Source organism: Cucurbita moschata, unplaced genomic scaffold (assembly GCF_002738365.1).
Source record: "Cucurbita moschata cultivar Rifu unplaced genomic scaffold, Cmos_1.0 Cmo_Scf00001, whole genome shotgun sequence".
Classification (NCBI taxonomy): Eukaryota; Viridiplantae; Streptophyta; class Magnoliopsida; order Cucurbitales; family Cucurbitaceae; genus Cucurbita; species Cucurbita moschata.
The window spans coordinates 8,542,104-8,543,873 of record NW_019268517.1 but is presented as its reverse complement, the minus strand read 5'-3'; the positions used below and the strand labels follow the sequence as shown (position 1 = coordinate 8,543,873).

Here is a 1,770-nt window from a genome sequence, read left to right as displayed (position 1 = left end):
AAAATTAAAAAAAAAAAAAAAAAAAAAAAAGTGGCGGTTGCTCTTCGGAGAGGATGATCCTTATTTGGGGGAAGTGGCATAAGTCACTCATTTAATCCATTGAACTTTATTATCTCCCTTGCTCATGACATCCTTACTGAATTTTACTATATGCGTATCTTATTCACAGGAGGGTGGATATTCTCACGATATTCCAACGACTTTGCATAGAAGTAAAGCTGACTGTCCAGTTCCAGAGGTTCATTTTTTCTTGATCTCTTGGTGAAATATTTCTTTCCTTTCATCATTTCCTCTGAAGTCTTCTACAACCAATCTGATTTTCATCATCGATCTCCTGCGGCAGGAAATGGTTACAGTCAATGTTGATGGTTCTGTACTAGATCGAATTGCTAAAATCATGTCATATCTTCGTCTCGGATCCTCAGGAAAAGTTTTGAAGAAGAAAAAGAAGGATAAAGATGTTAAAGGTAGTTGGCACTTACGTTTTTTTTTCTTTTTTTTCCATTAATTAAAAATAAAGTCCGCAAGAGTAACATGAAAGGATAGGGAAGAAAGCTGCCACTTCAACGTGTCACTCCTCTTCTTTCTATAAATATTATAGGAAGCATGATTATTGTAGTACAATTTCGCTCATGCCAGAGTAGGTTTGTTATTAACGGTATTATGCGTGAAGAAGAAAAGATTCAATTGTCGTACTTGAGGAGTACTGTGTCCCAGTTCTACTGCATGTATTGGCAGGTGGTGGTTAAACTTTTGTACAAGTGCAAGCATTTAATTATTAGGCACATGTTAATCTTCTTTGAATGCCTAAATTGCAATGTAATGTCTGAGAATTTATGAACGGATCAATTTGCCCTTTTACTTTAAGAACTCCACCTCAATATTCTCTTCATTCATTGAACATTTGTTTGATATGATGTTTCAAGTTTTCATCAAGCAATTGGGATCCTGTTAATATCTCATTTTTTATTTTTACTTTTTTAATTCACCATTCCTTTTTTATTTTCTTTGCAGCTAAGATTTCAGCTATTGTTAATGAATATGTTGGAAACAACAAGCCATCAACACTTGATTCTGCCGTGCCAAAGAAGCAAACTGAAAGAGAGATATTGCCCCCTCCACCCCCTCTCAAGAAAAATCAAATAGTTTTAAAGGAGAAGCAAGGGCCAGTCGTTGCAAGAGTAGAAGAGGATGATATTTTTGTAGGTGATGGCGTCGATTACGCTGTCCCTGGTAAGGACCTGAGCCAGAGTCCTCTTTCAGAAGACATGGAAGAATCTCCTCGAAATAAGGAGAAACCTAGTTATTTCTCAGAACCAGTTTATGGCCCCGTCCCGCCCTCTGGACCACCTCAGGAATGGCAAGAAGCAGTAAGTTGATCTTTTTTTCTTGCGCAACCTGGAGATTAGCCATTGTTTTTCAAAGAGCAGGCAGAAACTTGTATTTACCATCCAGAGTCATTAGCATGCTGCTTGTACCTTTATTATTATTTTTATTAAAAAATTACAAGTTTGGTCATAAATTAGAATTTAGTTTCTATGGTGTTAAAAATTAGATGAACAAAACCTCATAAATAGTTCTTACTGTTGGAAGTCATGCTGCGTACACAATCTCTTAGGGGCTTCTAATGGTAGAGACTATTTATAAGATTTTATCGAACCATAGAAACAAAATTTTAACTTTTGATTAGATTCTAACTTTTTACGAACGGTAGGAACCTAATTTGTTATTCTAACGTCTTTTTTTTTTTTTTTTTTTTTTTTTTTTTTT

The 1,770-nt window shown here is 35.3% G+C and overlaps 1 protein-coding gene across 1 annotated transcript in view; it reads left to right on the top strand.

Annotated features, from left to right (window-relative positions):
* The window catches only part of LOC111451766 (suppressor of mec-8 and unc-52 protein homolog 2-like), a 6,277-nt gene that overhangs the window by 3,008 nt on the left and 1,499 nt on the right, over window positions 1–1,770 (top strand). Inside the window, exons 7-9 of the mRNA XM_023092308.1 lie at window positions 170–238; window positions 344–467; window positions 1,015–1,370. Coding sequence (XP_022948076.1) covers window positions 170–238; window positions 344–467; window positions 1,015–1,370 — 549 coding nt within the window. The remainder of the gene's footprint in view (window positions 1–169; window positions 239–343; window positions 468–1,014; window positions 1,371–1,770) is intronic.